The sequence below is a fragment of the Rhinopithecus bieti genome, unplaced genomic scaffold (assembly GCF_001698545.2).
Source record: "Rhinopithecus bieti isolate Rb0 unplaced genomic scaffold, ASM169854v2 scaffold_4709, whole genome shotgun sequence".
NCBI lineage: Eukaryota > Metazoa > Chordata > Mammalia > Primates > Cercopithecidae > Rhinopithecus > Rhinopithecus bieti.
In genome coordinates, this window is record NW_016805139.1 from 1,663,157 (window position 1) to 1,684,159 (window position 21,003).

The following is a 21,003-nucleotide window of genomic DNA, read 5'->3' on the forward strand; positions in this document are numbered from 1 at the left end:
TTTTTTTTTTTTAAAGAAAATTCTCTATTGCTTTCTTATTACAAGAGCTTTACTTGTTCATTGTAGAAATATTAGGAAATACAGATTAAAAAATGAAGAAACAAAATATAACTGTGATCTCACCACTCAAAGGTAACTGTTCATACATTCTTGTAAATCTTTCCATACTTTTTTCTATAGATACATGAATTTATATAATATATATAAATGGAATGATTTATTTTTTGCTATCTTTCTGTGTCAATAATTTCTAATTTAGGGCATCATTTCTAATGTCTGATATTGTTTCATTGTATCTATTATGTCCTAGAAATAGAATTGGTAGGTGGGATGTGTCTAGACTTAGACATATGTAAAGACTTTTAATATATTTTGCCAAATTGCCCTCCAGAAAGGATGTAGCCATTTATATTCAGCAAGTCTATTTTGAGTGCAACATAAAGCCCTGTCACTGGTAACTCTTGACTCAGCTGCTCAAGGGCTTTCAGCCAAAATCCTAGGAGGGGAGTGAGGAAACTAGAGGACACTGAAAAGCTGTGCCACAAGTGACTCAGATCCTGCAAGTGGCTCGATGGAGGAGTGTCCCGTGTTGGTGGCGGAGGTTTTTCCTCCCTTAGCACAGGACAGGCTGCGAAGAAGCATGGCAGGATCAGTCGTCCTGCGCCCATATGGGACCTGCAAGCTCTGCCAGGAGTAGCCACGTCAGTGCAGCCACTAGGGGTCGTCCTGAAGAGCATGGCACCCACAGGGGTGTGGAGTGAAGCGTGAAGTGGGGGCTTGTGTTGCTCACGTGAGCGTGGAGGAGATATCCCTGAGGACCTCTGAGTAAGCTGAGAGGGACCCGTGGAATGAGGTTCCAGGGATTTCACTGCAGGGAGCCTGAGATCATTGTGATTATGACCCCTGGTTGTTAATTTTATTCCTCGAGCTTTCAGGGCCTGGGAAAATACACATTATTTTAGGGAAAGAGAACAGAAGGACTGATAGCCTTTGCAGTTTTTATGCATTAATGGGAGATGGTATTTGATTTTGGTTCCTTGCCCAGTATAAGAGATCCCAGGGGGCCTAGTTAAAAGGAAAGCCAAGCTTATCTTAAATGAAAAATAAAATATTTTATTTTATAAACATGAAAATTATGTGGCACTCAATAAAATGTGTTGGCAAGTGAATGTCTGCACATAATATGATAAATTAAATAGGTTAACTCCTCTTGGGAGAAGAACTTGAATTTTACTTATCATTGGAAGACTTTGAAATAACTTTCAGCAGGAGCCTCTCTAAGGAAGATAAGCAGTGGTCTGATTTGCTGGTAGATGGAGTGTATGAGAGAGGGAAAGAGCACCTTCATTGTTGACCAGAAATGATCACCCTTCTTACTGTGTTGCAAGATATTCACAGAGCACCTGGTGGTTCCTGGGTCTTGGACCTTTGCTGGTCAGACGTCACATATACATCAGAATGACAGTCCCATTGATCTTAATGTGGCCCTTATCTGATAAGTACATTTGTAGATACAAGTGAAGAATTAACATTTTGTTGGCTTCTTTGAAATGTAAATTTAGCTGCCAAAGTGGTTTCCAAAAGTAAACTTATGTTCTGTACATTTGCCCAAGGCAACAAATAAATTTCCAATAAAACAAACAAACAATTCTTTCCCTGGGGTTGTTTTCTTCTATCTTCAAGTGGCACTATGGAGAATTAATTACTTCATAATCTCACTCACTATTGAATTAAAAATGGTTATGGAAAAACAGGGCTTACCATCTATCACTGGTTTTGGCTGAGAACTTTTGAGGCGCAGCGAGGGCCGGAAGCGGGTTCGGTCGTTGAAGCTCCAGCTCTTCTGCACTTTGGTGGGGCTGCCCTCGGCTGTGATGTCAGTGCTTGGGGACCTCCTGTCACCTACTGAGGCTTGTCGGCTCTTAATACTCTGGCCCCTGGGGCTAGCCATGCGCACTCGCTCCTTAAAACTCAGCTTCTGACTGTGGAGAACAGAGGCATGATTATTCCATTTTAAGCAATTTCTCCCACTTTGCTTGGTAAATAATTTGATGAAGCTCATGTGGTCATATATTTCAATAGACAAGATGTTTTCAGCATGTAGGAGCATAGCAATTATTTTTCCCTTATTTAAGATTTGAGCTTTATCTAATCTCTATATTTGCATTCATTTGAGATCAATCTCATTCTACAGGTACATACATCCTTCTTGGATTCATTGTAGAAAGGACTGAGGTCATACAGCAGTCTGTACACAATTACACCGTAGAGAACCAAGAACTGTTTTGGAATTCACTTGAAAAACAGTTGGGTAATTTTAGCTTTAACCTCAACTTCTGAGATTAAAAAAATTATATTTTGTTTGGGAGCATATCTCTTTGTAATTTCTAGACATTTCTACAGGTAAACAGGGATGACAGTTACATATATACCTACATTTGGCATGCATTTTATATTCCAGGCAAGATTATGATATCCATAAATTCATGCAATCTCATAGCAGTTGGTAGCACCACATACATAATATTAAACATACAACACTTAACATTAGATTTCTTTTATGCTTACATTCATTCTTGTGAGATGAAAACCACACAAGATAGAACAGCCTCAACATATAATGAATGTGATGACTGATGAACAGAATGAGATGTTATGTTCACTAACACAATTTCCTGCTAGTTAACAGGTTATTGATTTGCTGTGGCAGCTACTGGTAAATTATATTTGTTCAGGCATTCAGTTCTCTGATGCTGGCTAAGATTGAATTGTTGTGGGCTGATAAAAGAAGCATTAACAACAATCATAAAATCCAAAGTGCATCTTCACACATTTCTAATCAAGAGATATGCTGTGATATGCTAGGAAGGGCAGGTTGGGATTAGAGACATGGGGGCTAGGGTCCTCATCTCTAACATGGAGATAAACATAGCAACACAGCTGAGGGATTCTTATGGAAATCAAATGAACTGTAAGAAGCTTTGTGTACCCATTCTGGTTTTTTTTTTTTTTTCTTGTTTCCTTTATAGTGTAATTATGCCATTCATTAGAAGGTGATACTGTCATCAATGTGAGAGGCCCAAGACTCTGCAGGGCCTGAAGAAATCATGGGCAACGGGTCTGAGGGAAGTCTCTCAGAGCAGCTACTCTGAGTCATGCCGCGGCCTTTGTAGGGTATGAAAGCAGCGTTCTCATGGATAAGGCTTATTTGAGACGAAGTGGAGGCCTTGTTTTTTCCACTTACCGCAATGTCCACTGTCCCCAACTGCAGCATGCCAACAGCAAATGTGTTTAGTGGATATGTGTTTTGTAGCTAACAAGAAACAGTAACATTTATTTTTCCATGCCTAGTTGCTTAACAAACGATATTCTAAAAGGGCACCACGTTTTATGTGTGTTTACATGAAAACAAATCAAATCATGATCTGGTGGTCAGGGAGTTCTGGAAACAATAAACAAGTTGACCATGCAACTGACAGCTCCCCTCTGAAATGCAGACACAGCTAAGTCCAGCATGACTTGCTGAAGGCACATGCAAAGAACAGGCCGGGCAGTCTGGTGATGAGGTTAGGTGGGTTCAAGAGTTCTTTCTGACAATCCCAACAGTGGAAGGGTTTATCTGTACTTGACACATGTGTGATTAAATGATAAGATTACATTAAACAAGAGCAACAATAACATCATAAATCTGCATCTTTTAATTCTCAGGCTAGGTTTTCCATGTCATCCCAAAGCCTTCAATTATTTAAACAAATCTGTCAAAGGGATAGTGCCCAAAATGTCTACTTTTCTCAAGCTTTTTTTTTTTTTTAAATTGTAACAGTTTCAAATCTCTTTTTAGTTTCAACACATCTGTTCCATAATTTAAATTTACAACGATCTAGTTCAGGAAGCATATGCTCACTTCTGCACCTTTATTTAGATTAATGAATAGCTCAAGTTGACATAGGTATCATTACAATTGGTCCTCACTATATTCGATTTTATCTATTACCTTTTCTGGAACTAACAGATGCTAATTACTATAAAAGGTTGGCTTTTGAGAAAAATTATTTTCTCAGACTTTCAAGATATATCTCTTTTCTATGCCAACTAAATAAAGAAATGGATAAGACATCATAAAAACATTTAATATGAAAATTAAAAAAATTCAATTATTGAAAAGTAAAACATCCAAAATGAAAGTATTAGCATTAAATCCACCACGATTTATTTATAATAAACATATTTTAAAAATCATTCCTATAAAAATATTTTTAAAAATTGCCTCTATGAAACATTTTGATATTACCTTATGAATAAATTGGAAAGTAGGAATAATATTCTCTAAATCTTAGTACCATTTAAAACATTTAAAGTTGAGAAAAATAAATTCTAAGTAACATTTCCCTTTTGTTCTTCTCAACTACATGGATATTTGCTAATGTCTTTTATTTTAAAGATTTCCGAGGATTATTTAAAAATAAACTCAGCATATTACATGCTAAATTAGAAAAAATGTAATGTTTTCACTTTCTCTTTTGATATAATTATATGAAAGTTAAGAATAAGATTCTAATCAAGAACTTTTTAACCAGGCAAAATTTTCTTTTCCAAGGCAAAGATCCGTTCTTGTGTCCTCTTACAAAAGCTCACTTTATTATTTTCTACTTTGTTTCCCTTTGAAAATCAACAGAGCATCTTGATTATATGAGTATTAAGCTGATTAGGTGACTGTTACTGAAAACACACATTGAATTGATTAAAAATATAGACTCTTCACTGGTACACTAAAGTTTTCATTATTTTCCTGGTTTTTTGGGTGACATCTATGAATATGATTTTTGAAGAAGATTTATGTAACAGTACTTTTAGGAAGAATGCCAAAGATTATCCCCAGGAGACTAACAAGGAGATCTTGCTTTGCAGAAAGTAACAAAAAATTGCTGTGGTCACTGATTGGAGCATCTCTCTTAGTGTACAGTCCCACATTTACAGTTGAGGACCATGCTCAGCAGAGCCTGCCCTGTCACCCTGCAAGAGAGAATTCTCCCGTCTCTGGGAATCAGATGTACAGGTTATTCAAATGGCCTAGCATGCAGTCTACTACCAGCTGTTCCCTGCCAGGGAACTGTGTGGCATCATCATAACCCCACAGTAATCCTCTGGGACTTAGAAGGCTGTAGTTATTGTTATACTTAATTAGGGTTTTAGCCCTTCATGGGATAAGCATTCTACAAATTCTCGCCTCAGGCACAATATGGCAACTGAGCCATAACAATTCAGTGCGTGCAGCAGCTCAGCAGTTGTCCAACCACAAGGAGGCGCCAAAGGGCTGACTGCCAGTTCTACGCGGGACGCCGACTATTTGTCCCAGCGGTGGAGAGTATCAAAGCAGGCAACAGGCAACACGGAAAATTACAAGCGGGTTGAAAATCTCATTCAAGAAGTCCCTAGAACGAGTGAGTCTCTGAACAGGGCTCAGGTGGGGTGGCGGTGTAACCTGGTCATGCACCTGAGATTAGTTGGCATTCTCAAATCTCATGTCAATAGCCCGGATGCTGGGTACCTCTGCTTCCGTGAGGTGTACATTCTGAAGAGCTTCTGCTTATTACTACAGAACTTACTAGGAGTGAGGGAAATAGAGCAGCACATTACTAAGCATTTCACGAATAGGAAAGTGCTTAGGGATTCTTTCTTTTATAAAAACAAAGCCATTTGGCTTTATTGTTTTTAATATAAAAGTACACAGGCTAAGCAGAGAGTACTATGTTGTTTAATTGTGCTGCTTGAAAGATATCCAGTGATCTTAACGGTTAGGTCGATAAATTGAATTTGAACTAGGCATTACATACAAATGATGATAGTCTCTGTGTTAGCATGTAAGAATACATTCTTTAGAATATAGCTACCCCTGTAATAAGTATCAATAAAACATAGTATACATGATTGAGTAATAACATATTTTAGAACTTCAAAGAATAAATATTTACAGAAATCAATAAATTCATAACATTAATTGTTGAAATTTAAAAACATAAGTTCTTGGTTTGTGTGAAACATCTGCATTTATAGTTGATATAGGTAACCAATTGTCAGAAAGAATATATGTTCAACAAAACAGAAGAAAAGATTCTAGATTGCTGGTTTGTAAGAAAGAAAGAAAAGTACGTTTCTTATTTTAAGTCCTATGATGTGTTGTTAGAAGACTAAATCCATTTCCTCTATCAATAAATGTGAACAGAAGGAGAGACCATTTTGGAAAGATTGTTTTTGAAACAATGGAACATTTTGCCAATAAGGATACAAGTTGACTATGTTGGAAAAAAACAAAGTCTAGTCTTACTGAGTTTAGTTTAACAACACATGCAGATCATTCATTGCACACAGAAGAAAGAAAATTGAAATAATGGAAAATAAATGCAGAAGAAATGTAAGAGCACACAGTCTTCCACCAGGGTTCTAGAGTTCTCTCCAAGAGCCACACACAGCCTCAGAACCCACCCCCAAAAGCCAACCACACAAGAGTGGTTCAGGAAAAGCACTCAGTGGCTCACAGCACAAGAGTGTAATGTAATACAAAAATATCATTTGTGCCTTAACGTTTAAGACATGCATCTTTACAACAGTCTCACAGTTGAGACTTTACCTGGTAAAGCAACTTTTGTTAACTGTCTAAGAAATCTGAAAGGGTTCTAGCAATGCTTTTAAAATTGCCATTAAGGAAGCTTAAGTATCAAGCAGGCATATAGCCAACCATTGTTGATTAAGAAGACAGAGTAACTAGAGGCAGCAAGATGTATAGATAATCTCGAAACCTCAGATAGTATAATCTGTTTTTGTAGCAATAAAACTTAGATAGATAGAAGGAAAAGTCTTTTTGTATCAAAGTGATGACTAACCAACTACTATTTGATAATCTGGTCAAGGAGGAAGGGAGAACAACATAAAACCTCAAGGTGAGAATATTGGCTTATTCTGGCCAGATGGGTTCACAGGTAAATTCAGTTCTCTGAAAAATGACAATTTATGTCAAAACAGAAAAAAAACCTATCCCGTTTAAAAAAAATAAATTTTCCAACTAATTTTTTAATAGAATGAAATCAATAAACACATTTACCACCACATATATGAGATTAGTACTGTTTTAGTGGGAACTCAGAGGAAAAGAAATGAGTGATTAAATGATGCTGAAGAAGTATTTTATGATTGGAGTAGAGGAAAAAACAGCAGGTTCAGTTGATACTAACAGTAATTTGTACCTGACTGTACCAAAGAGAACCGATGAAACAGTATTTTCACTATTGCTCAGTTGAGCTGTATTTAAAAAACTCTTCTTCAGAATGATGGCTTGTATTTTTTTTTTTAAATTTTTTTTTGAGATGGAGTCTTGCTCTGTCGTCCAGGCTGGAGTGCAGTGGTGTGATCTCAGCTCACTGAAACCTCTGCCTCCCAGGTTCAAGTGATTCTCCTACCTCAGCTTCCCAAGTAGCTGGGACTATAGACATGCAGTACCACGCCCAACTCATTTTTGCATTTAAAAAATAGAGATGGGGTTTCACAACATGTTGGTCAGGCTGGTCTCGAACTCCTGACCTCAGGTGATCCACTCTCCTTGGCCTTCCAAAGTGCTGGGATTATAGGCGTGAGCTACTGTGCCTGGCCATTGTGTTTCTGAAGAAAATTTTTGGATCTGTCACAAACAACGTGACCTTTTTCCTTAGCCCAAGACATCGTAGGCAAATTTTGTTTAAACATACCCTAACCTCAGTGTAGAAAGACAAAATCCCTTTTTAACAAGAACATTCCAAAGCCGGGAATATAGTTAACTAAGGGTTCTATAAATGTGTTTGACATCTTAATCAATTTTGCAGAAAGAAAAGCCTCTCTGTGTATGGCCCAGTCTACAGTCAAGGTGAGAGTGTCAGGCACCCAGAGGCGGATGTTGGCTGCTGTGTTGAACTCATCTACACTTGGGTTACTCTCAGTTTGTAACACAAAGAAAATTCCATGAGGAAGGACTTAGGAGATTCTAAGCTCTGAGCTAAAAGATGAAAACGTTAGCTCCTGCTTGAGCCGAAGCTTGTCTACTCTGCCTATCTGAACCACCATCAATAACTCAGTGGTCCCAAAGGCAGTAAATGACTCTGCAGTTGGATGGTGTCAATCAGTTCCTTTGAAATGGGGTCAAACATTAATTAACAATACTCTGGACCCAGATCTACTCTTCTCTAAGGAAGAATTCTCATTATAAATGCATTTTACTTTGTGCATATTTTGCTTGGGTAAAGACAACTTTGTTACTTTCTAAGACAGTGCTGTTGCTATTGTTATTACAATAGCCTTTCTGCATTCATTATGCAGGATTATAAATTCTGTGTATGGAGCACAACAAGGTGAAAGTTTACATAATATTAAATGGGACTTATCTTACTTTCCTCAGATTATTGCAATGTTTTTAATTTTTTATTTCTCTTTTTATATTTCTCCTCTCTTCCCATTTTTTGTTGGTGTTTTATCTCTTCCCACAAACTACTTGAAGTCAGGGCCATCGTATTACTCTATCCAAGAATTATCTCTTGAGCACATTCTGTCATAGCTTTACACAGGGTGGTATGACAGCTAGTTGGAAGATAAAAGACCTAAGTGTATGAAATGTAAGACATTAAGTAAGGAATCTAACTTAAGTAATAGTACAGGACTTATTTCAAGGTTGTTTTTGCCAAATGTTCAATGACCACAGAGAAGCAAGAAATTTCCGTGTGTGATTCTCTAAGTCATCAACCGACTTCAGTGGTTTTGTACATATTTAAACCTAAGGGTGAGTTTTCTTTGACAATCTCAGTCTGCTGTATGCAGAGAGTAAATGTTGTAGGTATATGCGAACATCGTAAATGTGGAAAATTTGGTTGGTAGTTTTTTTGAATTGTGACAAATGAGTAGGAAGCTCGTTTTTGGACTGGTGAGCAGAAGCTCAAAAGTGACACTTTAATTTTGTCTTTGTTTTCTGCTATGCTAACATTGAAAAACAGTACAATATCATTGTACCCTCACTGAGAATTGCCATAGAGTTTACACTTGTTCAAGCACCTCCATGTCATTTACAAACTTCTCTTTTAGTTGTTAACAGCTCCGTTTGGGAGGATGAAACTAAGATGGGTGATTGCACTCTCAGGAAGCTCTGGAATTTGTATCAAAGATGGTCTCTGTCCTTTGGATTTGGGGGCAGATGACCCTTTGAGATAATTAGTAAATGGATAGCTCCTGAGACAATGAAAGCTTTAAAATTATCACCAAAGCAGCTATAAGCTAGCTTAAAATGGCTATGATTTATTTTGTGTAACTTTTTTCAAGTAAAATTGTCACAACAGAAGGATGGTGAGCTCTGTATGGAATCTAGAAAATGGACTAAAGGTCTAGAATTGGTCAGCTTGTCTCTTCCAGTGTCTAGGCAAAGACTATTCTGAATCTAGTGACTAGAACCTCTCTTTGGTCAAACACATTTCTTAGGTGGGGAAGAACTACTTTTTTTTTCTGGAAATATCACCAAGGAATATCCAATGCCCTTGGCTCTAACTCTATGCTACCAAATAAGACAAGGGGCTTTAATGCCATCCCTTGGGTAGGTTACCTACCCAGAACATGTGCCTGATGTTGTATATCCTATTGTACCTATCTCCCATCATAGACGAATGCATTTATGTTTTGATTTGTGTGTCTTTACATATAAACATAAGGCAAAAATGGATAGTCCAGAGCCTTAACACACCAAGTGAACTTTCAAAACCGGCTTTGGTATTGCATAGATATATTATGATTAATGTAATTATTATAATAGTACAAAGCTAAAAGAACAATCCCTGGGCCCACACTGGCTTCCACTTAGGGACCAACTCTGGGTAGGTGGATGCCTTCTTTTCTTTACGGAAACAAAGTGACAATGATGGGAAAAAAAATGTATCCCTTCTTGCTTTCCAGGCACCTGGGATTCTCCTTGCTGGTTCTGCCTCTGACACTCTTCACATCATTAATGCTGGGTTCCACCTGGCTCTGTTTTTCAGAGCTTTGCTCTCAAATCTAGTTACTTCCTGGTACTCATTAACACGGATCAAGAAATTTTTCTTTCACCTCCTATTCCCTCTAGGTTTAGCTCTCTGCTGCAATCTGATGAAGCATTCCATCTAAGTCATGGGAAACTGATCGTAAATTATTTGGGGAATTTTTGGGAGGGCTGTCTTCTTCCTAAAAGATGGGGGTGGGGCTCTTTTTGAGTCACTTGAGTAGACCGCAGCACTCAGTGGGCTGGAGATCTTGAGCTGTCACAGCAAGATGGTTTCTTCTTACCAAAAAAATGATTATATGTATATATATATATATCTCACTCCAAAAGAAGCACCCTAGTGAAGGGGAGTGTATCCTAGACTGCTGCCTGGACTTATAACATTCAGAAAAAAATTCATTTCCTTCATTCTCTAGTTTACCATATTTGAATACTTTGATAATACTTCTGTCTGGGAAAATGACAGCAAGGACTAATCCAAGATCAATTTCCCTCCTCCCCCACTCCAAATGGTCTATGCCCTACAGATTTTGAAAAAGCAGGGAGTGAGTTAGGGAAAGACACTTTGATACTAAGGGGGAAAATCAATAAAATAGCAACCTTTGCAGGCAATCTTGTGAAAGGTCACTTTTAATCATCTTGTATTTGTTGATCGATTTTATTCACATGAGACACATTTAAAACATCTGGTAGGTATCAGATTTATAAACAAACATGTAGCAAAAGAGAAATCACAAACCTGCTTGATGCTTCCCCTTGTTCTTTCCTTCAGGTGCGTGCAGGCAGAAGAGAAATGATGATAAACCAGTGAATATATTTATAGCACTTGATAATGGCCAAATTGGAGATTGGGGAATCAAGTACCTTAAGTAACTCTTTTCATGCAAGATCCACAAAAGCAATGTTCTTTATAATAAATGTACTCAACTTGCTAACATATGTTCTTTATGATACAGACCTGAGCTAGCACATTTACTTGGCGAAGTCAAGACTGCCCACATAGAACCAAAAACAATAGACTTTTCATTAGCCAAAGCTATCCATGGCTAAGAAAAAGTGGTTCTGATCTAACCAGCATTAGCAAGGGCTCTTAGAATGTTGCTAGTTACGACATAACTGTTCTCTGTGCTTCTGGCAGACTTAGGTTTCTAAATCTGCATTCATTAACGAATTGTATCTCAGTCACTTGCTGAGGCAGACTTTTTTTTTGTATTGTATAAAATCTAAATTTCCTTGGATTAAATAAGGTACATAGAATATTTATCAAAACTCTTTTAGCCTATACTGTTGGGTGGCATTTATAATAACTCACTTGAGCAAATTTAGGTCCAAGCACCATAGTGTAGGGTCTGTACTCTTTGGAAATGAGCTGTGTGCCTTTGGGCAGGCACCTCATTTGCTTGCCGGTTTTGGTTTTCTTATGAGTAAATCAAAGGCTTTGGGTTAGATAACCTCCAAATCCCCACTTCTTAAGGTACCACAAAGTGTTCTTGGAGCTTGATAATTCCCCATAGCCTTGTAAAATATCTGACTCATTCCCTAAATAGCATATTTACCTGTGTTTTGCCCTTTGCATAGGCTTCACTCTCTTTGAGGAGAAAATCAAGGAAAGTACTTGCTTCTATACACCCTTCTGTTATTAAAACAAAACTTTGAAATAGAACTGCTAAGACCTCTAGAGTGTATGTAAGAGACAAACCAGACCTGAAAAGAGAGAGTAAGGAACTGCTGGTTGTATCCCTAGCAGGTTTGAGTGTCCCTCCTCCCATTCATCTCTGCCCTGCACAGCTGGTGTTTTTTAATGATAACAATAACATTGATGAGGATGATGATATTGTTGATAAATTGATCTTCTCCCTGGCCACCTGTTTGAAATTATAGCCTCTGGTGTTCCCTAAATTCCTTCTTTTACTTTTCTCCTTAGCACTTAATGCCATCTAACATATCCTATATTTATTTATTTATTTATATTGTCTATCCCAGCATCCCTTGAATACATACTTCCCAAGGCCAGAGAGTCTAGCTTTTTTTTTTTTTACTCCAACTGCTGTATTCTCAGTGCCTAGAACTGTGCCTTGCACATCATAGATGCTCAATGAGTAATTGTTGAACGCATACATGACTGAATAAATGATCTTTCCCATCAGAAGTTCTTAGGCTGAATGCTAAAGGAAAATACACAATGTAAATAAAATAGCAATCGTAGTCTGTTTCTTACTACAACACTCTCCATTTGGTAAGCCACTTAAATGTAAAAAGATCCCTCTAAGTCACTGAAATTTATTGTCACTTGATTAAAGCAAGTTTGCTTTGTAAAGCAAAAGTTTGAACTTAGCTTCAGGGACTCTGTTAATACATTAAAATTGTAGGCAAAGTATTGATTTTCTTGTGCATTGAATATCTTTCTTGGGAAAGACCCCATAATTTCCATCATATTCTCACTGGTTTAACAAAAAACAACAAAGATTAAGAACCTCTGCAATTTGAAGCAATGAAGCATTACTGGAGGGAGAGATATTAGGACATCCAGTTTCCCATGAACTTTACCAGTGACTGCTGTGTCATTCTGGACAAATAACTGTTCTTCATTCAATGGAGCTGAGCCCCATGGTTCATGAGGTTGCAGGAAAAGGAAAGTGAGGGGAAGATTGACAGGCACAGTGGGATATAATGAACACAGGTGTTTGCATAAATCCTCCTCCACCTCCACCCCCACTTAAGACAGGGAAAATATCAGAGGAATAGAAAGAACTTATGTGAACAAAGTAATAGTTGATTTACTGGGGAATCTGACTCATTATTAAACAGTTTTTCCAGGCTTCAGAATGGCTTTTAATCCAAAAACTGCAATAAGTGGGAAGCCAAATAATCACATATGATAATAGACCACTCTCCTCTGTCACTTGAGAATTCTCTATTGGTTTTGCTACTCAGATTCCCTTTTTATATTTACCTAGCAAACTTCATGAAGACAAGAAATACAATTTCTATATAATTCTTGTTTTGGTTCATACTCCCAAGGAATAAATGGCACAGGAGTTATGTTCTATTTTTGGTTTTTTAATATCAAAATGTTGAAAGGGTCTTAAACTCAATAAAAAGTTCAACGAAACTTCAAGATCTAAATGAAAAGAGGATTTTAATCTACGCATGCATTCAACAGCATCCATGCTTCTATCCATGCTAAGGTTCCATCCTCTCTAAAATCCCTGGATTACTATGAATATCTCTGTCCCAGGTGCTGACAAGAATTTTAGACACCACCCACCAGGAGGCATGTCCCATTAGAGCTTACGAATCATCTTGCCCAACTCTTGTCCTTCTCTTTGTGGGTGGGAAAACTGAGGCCAAGGGCAGAACAGAGAAGTAATGTAGTTAATGATGGATCTGGTGCCTCCCAATGGTACGCATTCTGCTGCATCGCAAACCTCCATGAAGACGGCACTGCCAGGGAATGTCATGGAGGTTTCCTCAGCTGATATCTCCCCAGATCAGTAAGAACAGGTGGTTTTTTTTCTGAGTCACAGTAGTTAGGTGTCCTGAATCCCATGAAGCCACTAGGATTAAGGTTTTGTTGGGCTATGAAGAAAAACAGCCCGTGCTCTCAAATGCTAAGTCGGATGAGGAATTTAATAACTTTTGAACAACCTGAGGAACAGACAATGCTAATCAAGCTGAGTGACTCACAGAAAGCCTTTCTCATGATTTACGACTCTGGTATTTCAATGAGGGCTTCTTTAATTAGGTGGTGAATACGATTTAACATTTTCTGTGATAGTTGAACTGGAGTCCAGGGTTCCAAGACTCCAAGACTAAGGCCTTTTTTCTTTTCTTTTCTTTTTTTCTTTAAATTACAGGTCTCTGTGGTAATCATTAGGACTGTTCATAATGTCCTTGGTTCTTGCCTGCTTCTTAGGCACATGGTAAAATTGTACTTCCCCATTTTCTTTGAGTTTAGGCATGGCTGGATGATTTACTTTGGCCAATGAAATGTGAAGAAAAGTAATCTTACTTTAAAATTGTGAATGCTAATTCCAAATTTTAACCTGCTGGGTCCCATTGCCTCATTGTAAACTATAATCCTATCAGGACTCCTATTTTTCTCTTCTTTTGTCACTGACATGAGTTTGATCTGCAAGTGAAAGCTTGAGGACCATCCAGAGGGGATCCAGATGAGAAATGGCTTTGAGAGATTTAAACAAACAAAGATGATTACTCTCTAAGCACTCATCTCTTGGGGTCAGATGATGGGTGCAAAATAAATAATCCTTGTTTTTCAAGAACTGTGGTGCTTACCTTTAGGATGCTGGTGGGTTTTATGAAATGAGACATTAGAAAATAAGCATGAAATAGTAGAAATAAATCTCTATAAAAGTTTACATTTTTTCAGTCTTTAACCCCAATCTGTGGTTTGTGAGCAATGATACTGATTCCATTTAGTTTTGTGCCAGAATTGCTACTAAATAGGTTTGAATCTCTCTAGGAGCAACAGAGAATAAGACAAGCCAAACATTAACACCTTTTTTGTGTGTGTGGGTATGGTTTGTTTAACAGACTTGAAAAGACTCAACTACAGCGGCAGCTGTCACACTGATACCTACTTGGTAGGGCTGCAGGTGTGCAAGGCCTTCAAGTGTGGCTTCCAGGTTGCAATGGAAACAGATTTCTCATCAGCTGCGTAACTACGCCAAACACACTGCATGTGGCATAGATGGGGACATGAAAAAGATAAAAGAGAGCAGGAGATAGAATAAAATAAAAAGAGAAATGATTAAGTTACTACACATTAAGATCTTTTGCCTCTCATACTTAGCCCTGATAAATACCCAAAGGAGGAAGAAGGCTACTTTGGCATTTTCAGCTGACTGTTAAACATATTGCACTACATCAGAACTGCTTTTATTTTATTTTATATTTTATTTTATTATCTATTTATTTTGAGACAGATTCTCACTCTGTTGCCCAGGCTGAAGTGCAGTGGTGCAATCTCAGTTCATTGCAATCTCTGCCTCCTGGGTTCAAGCGATTCTTGTGCCTCAGCCTCTAGAGTAGCTGGGACTACAGGTGCCCACCACCATGCCTGGCTGATTTCCTTTTTTTAATTTTTTTGTATTTTTAGTAGAGATGGAGTTTCACCATGCTGGCCAGGCTGGTCTCAAATTCCTGACCTCAAGTGATCTGCCCGCCTTGGCCTCCCAAAGTGCTGGGATTACAGGTATGAACCACTGCGCCTGGACAGAACTGCTTTTCAAAACAACAAACCAAGAAGCAAAAGGCCCAAAAAGTGTAATATAATGTAATTTTTGAATTGGTAAGGGAAAGATACTGTATTATCCAAAACAAAAAGTGATGATTGACTGGCTAAATGCTAATATCCAAGATAGTAGTTAGGTAAGCGACTTGAGCATGAACATACATTCCAGAGATTGATCTTTAATCAATATTTGATAAGGGAGAAGCAAAGGACTAATGAAAATCCACTATGCAACTAGTAAGCTAACTAGTTAACTAATGAACACCAGGGTATGCTAATGATTTAGTTAATGAAATCCTTGAACTATGCAATACTTCTAATGCTAAAAATGAAGATAGTGAAAACAAGAAGCAGAACTAAAACAAGACGGGGAAAATGTACTCTAGGTGTATAGCTGGAAAACACCTAAGGATTTATGCCATGATCTAAGAATATGTTTGTAGCTCTTTGACGTAAAACATAAACTCTCTCCATTTCATGTAATTATACCTGGCATACATAAGACAAAGTATTTTTATGGGATCCTCACAATCAAAGTGTGAATTAAGTTTCCTGTTTTGTAGGTGAGAAAAAAAGGGCTCAAATGAGGAGGTTTATACAAGGTTGGTGGAGTTGAGACAGTATCTCAAATTGCCTGGCTCTTGGTCATAGAATACCTCCACAGAGACTTGCTGACTGCTTGAAGACTGTTGTTGGAAAAGCTTCCATCTGAACTGCTCATTTGAGAGACTGCCTGACCTTACTTTCCCATATAGATTTTGGTAAATTTCTTTCTTTGTAATGAGCCTGCAAACATCTCTAATGGCCAGGTATTTACTCCAGTCTCCTCAGAGAAAACTTTTTTATTATAGTAGATTAATCAAAACATTCTATTTTATGTGACAAACCTATTTATTTATTATTTATTTATTTGAGACAGGGTCTCCCTGTGTCCCCCAGGCTGGAGTGCAGTGGCACCATCTTGGCTCTCTACCATCTCTGCCTTCTGGGTTCAAGCGATGCTCGTGCCTTAGCCTCCTGAGTAGCTGGGACTACAGGCACGCACCACCACACCCAGCTAATTTTGTATTTTAGTAGAGACAGAGTTTCACCATGTTGGCCAGGCTGATCTTGAACTCCTGACCTCAAGTGATCTGCCGCCTCGGCCTCCCAAAGTACTGGGATTACAGGCGTGAGCCACCATGCCTGGTGGACCAATTCATTTAAATGGGCCATATCCCTACTATAGAACCATCAGTCATGATTGTGAAATCTACAATGAATAAAATGTGATATAACACTATTCCTTTCCCTGAGAATATCATTGAAAAAATGTATGCTGAATAAAAGTTAAAAATGGACACAACTACTTGGGAAAACTGGAAGTTTCTATGAAAGCTGAACATTTATGTATACTATGATACAACTACACACTCCTAGGTATGTTTTCAACATATATGCTTATATATGTTCATTAAAAGATATGCACTATATGTTGGTTTCTAATAACTAAAGCTGGAAATGCCCAAATACCCAGCAACAGTAGAATAAACAGAATATTTGTGATACATTTACATAGTACAATATTACATGGCAATAGTACATATAACTACACTCAACAATATGGATGAACTTCATGTGAATAATGTTGAGTGAGAAAAAGAAGACACCAAGGAGTACATTTCCATAACTTACAAATACCAGGTAAAACTATTCTATGCTGTTAGAAGGTAGCACAGTGTTTATCCTTATGGGATAGTGATTGCGAAGGGGTACACAGGAAGTCATGCTCTGTTTATTTGAGTGCTGGTTATGCAGGTGTGCTCAATTCTCCTAGGATATGTGCTCTTTTCTGCATGCACATTGTACTTCAATGAAATTTCAGAAAGTGATATAAAAAAACTAGAAAAATACAGTAGTAGAACTTGAGGGACTTTTTCATACTTTTAAGGAAGGTTTAAATGAGCCTTCTTACATGGCTCATGCTGATTTAATCTACAAATCTGTGGAGATTTGTGCTAAGTATCTTGACATCGTATATAAAGCAACTATTGTTGCATCATCTTGAAATGTTAATTTTTGCAAATATTATACACACACAATTCATAGAGTGATCTAGAATAATTAAGGAAAACACATGGATTTCTCATTGCAGCTTCTTCTGTAGCAGTGATGCCCAGAGATCCTCTAATGCTGTGATGTTACAGAAGGCTGCTTTAATTAAACAATTTCCATAGAAGACATCACATATATATATGAGTTCTGATACATTGAAAGCAAGACTCCTGTAGAACTAGAAGCACATAGCAGGTCTGTACATTATTAGATACCAGTGAAAAAATCCAAAACAACAGAACGACAAAAGAATGGGACCGAGGCATTGCCTGTGAATGTTATAAAGAACTTGGGGCAAAAGAGGCCGCTCTGAGAAAATAAAAGATTTTTTTTACAATGAAACCTGGTGTCTTGCTATTTTTCTATCAAATTGATCCCAACAGCTAAGCTCTTGTTCCCTTCATTACTCATCTCCCAAAAATGCGTTTTAAATGAGAGGTACGGAAGGTGCAGGTGGCATCTGTCACATGTCTGATATTAGTTAACAGTCAAAATGAAGGTGGAAAGTGGAACTCTATGCCCCTTACACTATAATAACTTTGTGTTGTCCTTAGCTCTCTCTCAGCAAATTGCTTCTAGTAGCTGAACTTTGAACCCATATCCCCGTGATCCAGTGGCTCATGTTCCTATATTTAAAGCCAAAATCACACAGTAGTTGGCAAGAGAAAAATAACATTTAGAGGGATTTCCTATGGTTAATCTACATGGTGTATGCAATTCAAAGGACAAATCAACAAGAAGCAAAATGAGAGCCAAATTTACCATTTACCAGGTGATGCTGGTGCTCTAGGCAGCCCAACAGATTTGGACTTTGCTCAGTAAGTACAAGGCCAGTATAATTCAGTTTTTTGGGATTATTTTATTTGTCTTGCAAGTATTATCGTTATGACATGTTTGATCCTTACTGGAAATGGTCTAGAACGTTTCAGCTGACCATCCAAAGGAATAATGGACATGCAGCTTATTTATTCAAGGTACAGAGTTTAAAATGTAAAAGTTCTGAAAGTTTTAGGCTATTAACCAGCAATCCTTTTCCACATCTCTCTTGACACTACTTTCTGTTCCTCAGAGGCAACCCCTTCAGTTCTTATAGTTGTTGCTTCTATTTTTAAGAATCCTTATTTATTATTATTGTTATTTTTGAGACAGAGTCATACTCTGTTACCCAGGCTGGAGTGCAGTGGTACAATCATAGCTCACAGCAGCCTCAAACTCCCAGGCTCAACCAATCCTCCGGTTTTGGCCTCCTGAGTAGCTAGGACTACAGGTGTGTGCCATTGCACTTGACTTATTTTTATTTTTTTGCAGAGGTGGGGTCTCGCTATATTGCACAGGTTGGTCTTCAACTCCTGGCCTCAAGTGATCCTCCCACCTTAGCCTCTCAAAGTGCAGGGATTACAGGCATGAGCCACTTGCACCCAGCCAAGAATGCTTATTTTCAAGGATTATGCTTATAGTTATATTTCTTGATTTTTCAATTTTAGACGTTATCAATTAAATTCCTATCCTGAAAGATAATGATATTGCCCACTTACATGCCCTCTTCCCCTCCTTTCATCCTACCAACATTTTAATATCACAATTCTTAGCTAAGTTACTATTTAATATTATTATGACAATGTAACTGTTGTTCCCAGTTCAGTAATGTGATGTACTGTGGCTACTCTTTCTTTCCTATAGAAGTCTTTGTTATTTTTGGGAGTTATAATTGCCCTATTTTAATTTCTTGATTTGCATAGATGTACCTGTTATGAATACAGTCCAGAGCTTTCCAGCAGAACTACAAAATTCCTGTGGTCAAATGCGTCATGAAATCTGAGAATTCCATTCTTTTGCTTCCTTGAAGATCTTTCTCCTGGAGCTCTCAGCCTCCTTCTCATTCTGTTCTGAAGGCCTGCATAGCTGTTGTCTTGGGACTTCCCTTCCCTATCATCATAGAAATCCCCTTTGCTCTTTCCTGTGTGGAATCTCTTGTTTCTTGATTCCATGTCTCTTTCTCTCTTGGCTTATTCCCTTGTTTTGGAAGAGAAATTCTATTTACAAAGTTTCTTGAGTAAAGGTAAATGGTACATTAATTTTTGAGATCTTGCATGCCTAAAAGTGCCTTGGTGCTACTCTTACACTTGATGGTGGTTTGGCTAGATATAGAGTTCTAGGTTGAAAACTTCGATAATTTTGAAAGTATTGTTTCATTGTCTTCTAATTTTTGGGTTACTAATGAGAAATCCAATGTCATCCTTATTCTTGATCCTTTGTCTCTGTCCTGCTCAGAAAGGATCCCCTTTTTGTAAGTTTTCTGATATTTCACTATGACAATCTTGGTGTGAAGTTTTTGGTTCACAGTGCTAGGTACTTGGTGAGTTCTTCTACTGTGGCCACTCCCGTCCTCCTGTTCTGGAGAATCATAATGTCGTATTTCTTTGATAAAATCCTCCTCTTAGTTTCCATGCACTTGAGCTGAGATATCTTTATTAGCTGGATATTGGAACGCCTGGATGGGCCCTTCATGTTTCTTATCGTTTTTGCTTTATTTTTAATCTTTTTTTTATTCTTTCAGGGAAAATTTCACAACTTTATCTTACCTTCTGTTTTTTCTTTTTTTTTCCTGCCTTCATGTTTTTCACATGATTTTTTTTTTCTGATTCTGTTCTTATTTATTTATTAAACAAATGTGGTCTCACTATATTGTCCAGGCTGATCTTGAACTCAAGTGATCCTCCCACCTTGGCCTCTCAAAATGCTGGGATTACAGGTATGAGTCACCATACCTTGCACTGTTTTTATTTATGACTGGAGCACTAAAAAGATGTAAAATCTCTATATAAGTGGCCTGAGCTTAATGAATAGTGGCTTCGTTTTAGGGTAATTGGGTGGAGACTAAGTCATTTTACTGGGGGAAGCCAAAGTTTCAATGCAAATTATATATTTTTCTTTTGGATCAGTTGGCATCAAAGCAACATTTTCTAATCTATCCCTACCAGCCTTTATTTCACAAACTTTTACTTAATTCCCTGTTTCTGTTTCTAATAAAGCATCTTGGTTCCACAAAAAACTAGTCCAATCTCTCCAGAAGTAAACCTCTAACATGAAACTTTCGAAGAATCTTTAAGTGTTAAATCCCAAGGCATCCCATACATTCTCATATGTTTATGAGGATGTAAATGCTGCTTTATGAAAGGGGCAATGGATTCAGATTCAGACAGCAGGGATTTGAGTCCTAACTCTTCCTAGGCTTGTCTTGAGGATCAAGTAACATAACGTATTAGAAGCACCCTGCAAACTAAAAAGCACTTCATGAGTCTTAAGCATTATTAATAAAAGTTGTGACATTTGGGCAGGTATTCAAAACATTACTGAGAGCTAATTTCTTTTTCCAGACTGCTCCAGCTTGAAATGAAAAGTAAATTTAAATGAATCATGGAAAGATATTGACACAGCTAAATTTGCTGCAAGCTTCTGGGGTTTTAAATTTTTTCCTAAAACCCTGAAATGTTGGTTAATTTAGTTCTCTCACCAACCAAATGATGAAGTAATTTGGGCATCTCAGTTGCCCTTTTAAGAAGATAGTGACTCTGGCCTAAAATAAATGAGATGCTTTTGGGCTTGATGGTTTATG

At 37.7% G+C, this 21,003-nt stretch overlaps 1 protein-coding gene across 3 annotated transcripts in view; it reads right to left on the minus strand.

Moving 5' to 3' along the window:
- KCNQ5 (potassium voltage-gated channel subfamily Q member 5) overlaps nt 1–21,003 on the minus strand; it is a 599,695-nt gene that overhangs the window by 76,572 nt on the left and 502,120 nt on the right. The window contains exons 8-11 of one of the 3 annotated variants that reach the window (XM_017871351.1): nt 14,641–14,735; nt 10,779–10,805; nt 5,549–5,605; nt 1,762–1,982 (exon numbers count right to left, since the gene is read on the minus strand). In XM_017871351.1, coding sequence (XP_017726840.1) covers nt 1,762–1,982; nt 5,549–5,605; nt 10,779–10,805; nt 14,641–14,735 — 400 coding nt within the window. The remainder of the gene's footprint in view (nt 1–1,761; nt 1,983–5,548; nt 5,606–10,778; nt 10,806–14,640; nt 14,736–21,003) is intronic. The other 2 variants (XM_017871349.1, XM_017871350.1) reach the window with 2 other exon arrangements.